A 1,573-nucleotide genomic window follows, 5' to 3' on the forward strand; every position below is an offset into this window, starting at 1 on the left:
TATAACACTCCAAAAATTCTGATAGAAAGCTGGATTAAGCCCATCTGGTCCAGAAGCTTTGTCGGGATGCATTTCTTTAATTGTAGCAGTGAACTCCTCAAAAGTGAAATCTCCTATCAAGAAATCATTTTGCTCATCTGATACTAGCCTCAGGCTTGAACTGTTCATCAGGTTCAAAGTGACCTCATTTTCAGTAAATAATTTAGTAAAATAATTAAGAATAATGGGGCTCATTCCGTCCTGGTCTTCACAGCTGACCCCATCATTACCAACTAACCTTTTTAATTTTATTAGCTTTCTTACGTGTCGTTGCTGATGCATGAAAAAATCTTGTGTTGCCATCTCCCTCCCTAATCCAAAATACTTTAGCACATTGTTTCCAATAAGATTCTTCCTAGGCTAACAAAATATTCAACGTGTTTCGTTCATTAAGGTATTCTTTACACCAGATGCATCCTCTCGATCCACTAGGTTCTCCATGTTCAGTTTGTGCACTTTCAATTTCTCACGAAATTTATGAAAAAAAGAACGTTCCCATTTTTCCATGAATGTTGTGACTTCATTAAGCTTTGGGATGATATGAGTAACTGGAATTATATGCCATATATCAGTCACCTCCTGAATAAAACCCGGTTCCTTTAACCAAATGTTTTCAAAATAAAATCTAAACTTCTTGTTTGATATATCAATCTTCAAAAAGTCAAGTTTTAGCGGTTCATGATACAAAACCGGGACATGCAACATTTGAAGATTGTGTAATGGAAATTTTTCCCACCACCCATCTGTAGCAAAAGCTCGGTCTAGTTTCTCTCTAACCCATTTATTTGTTCCTCGACCATGCTCCCAAGTAAATTTTCTACCATTAAGAACCAACTCAGAAACTTGACATTCCTCCAGCACCTTTCTAAACCCATTGATCAACCATTGAGGGTGTCTATTCCCGCCTTTTTTACCAGACATGAACAAAAGATCATTAAAATCCCCCATATTCACTAGGGATGAGAAGACACTGCTGCAATCCTACGAATTAAATCCCATGATTCCTTCCAATGTGTACATTCATGGAAGCCATAAAAACACGTCATATGCCAAGCCACCAAGTTATTTTCAAAAAACTCCATGTCAATATGATATCTCGAGTACCCATCCACCTGACAATTCATCGAACAATTTCAAAGAATAGCTAAACCTCCACTCCTTCCATTTCTATCTACAGAAAAACAATTATCAAAACCAAACTTTACTCACAACTCCTCAAATTTATTAGCAAAAGAAATAGTTTCTATCAAGAAAACAAAGTTGGGTCTGTGATCTCGAACAAGATCACCAAGAACACGAAATGTACGAGGATTCTCAAGCCCTCGACAGTTCCATCTTAGGCAATTCATTGGTCCTGGCTAGCTTGCAATGCAAGCTTAGCCAATATACCATTAGAGGTCTCTACAAAATCAGCTATACAAAGAGTAGAGTCTGTGGTGAAACTAGTTGTGTGTTTTATCTGGTCTGCAACAGAATGGGCTTCATTTCTTTATCTTTTCCTCTCTTCTAAATTGAACCCATATAATTCATCAGA

General features: G+C 37.2%; 1 protein-coding gene across 1 annotated transcript; it reads right to left on the reverse strand.

The window, feature by feature from the left end:
• Positions 1-411: 411 nt before the first annotated feature.
• On the reverse strand, positions 412-987 carry LOC141691237 (uncharacterized). Its single transcript, XM_074495975.1, has one exon. It carries the CDS (start codon positions 985-987, stop codon positions 412-414), a length of 576 nt encoding a protein of 191 aa, XP_074352076.1.
• Positions 988-1,573: the final 586 nt, after the last annotated feature.

This window comes from Apium graveolens, chromosome 10, assembly GCF_009905375.1.
Source record: "Apium graveolens cultivar Ventura chromosome 10, ASM990537v1, whole genome shotgun sequence".
NCBI lineage: Eukaryota > Viridiplantae > Streptophyta > Magnoliopsida > Apiales > Apiaceae > Apium > Apium graveolens.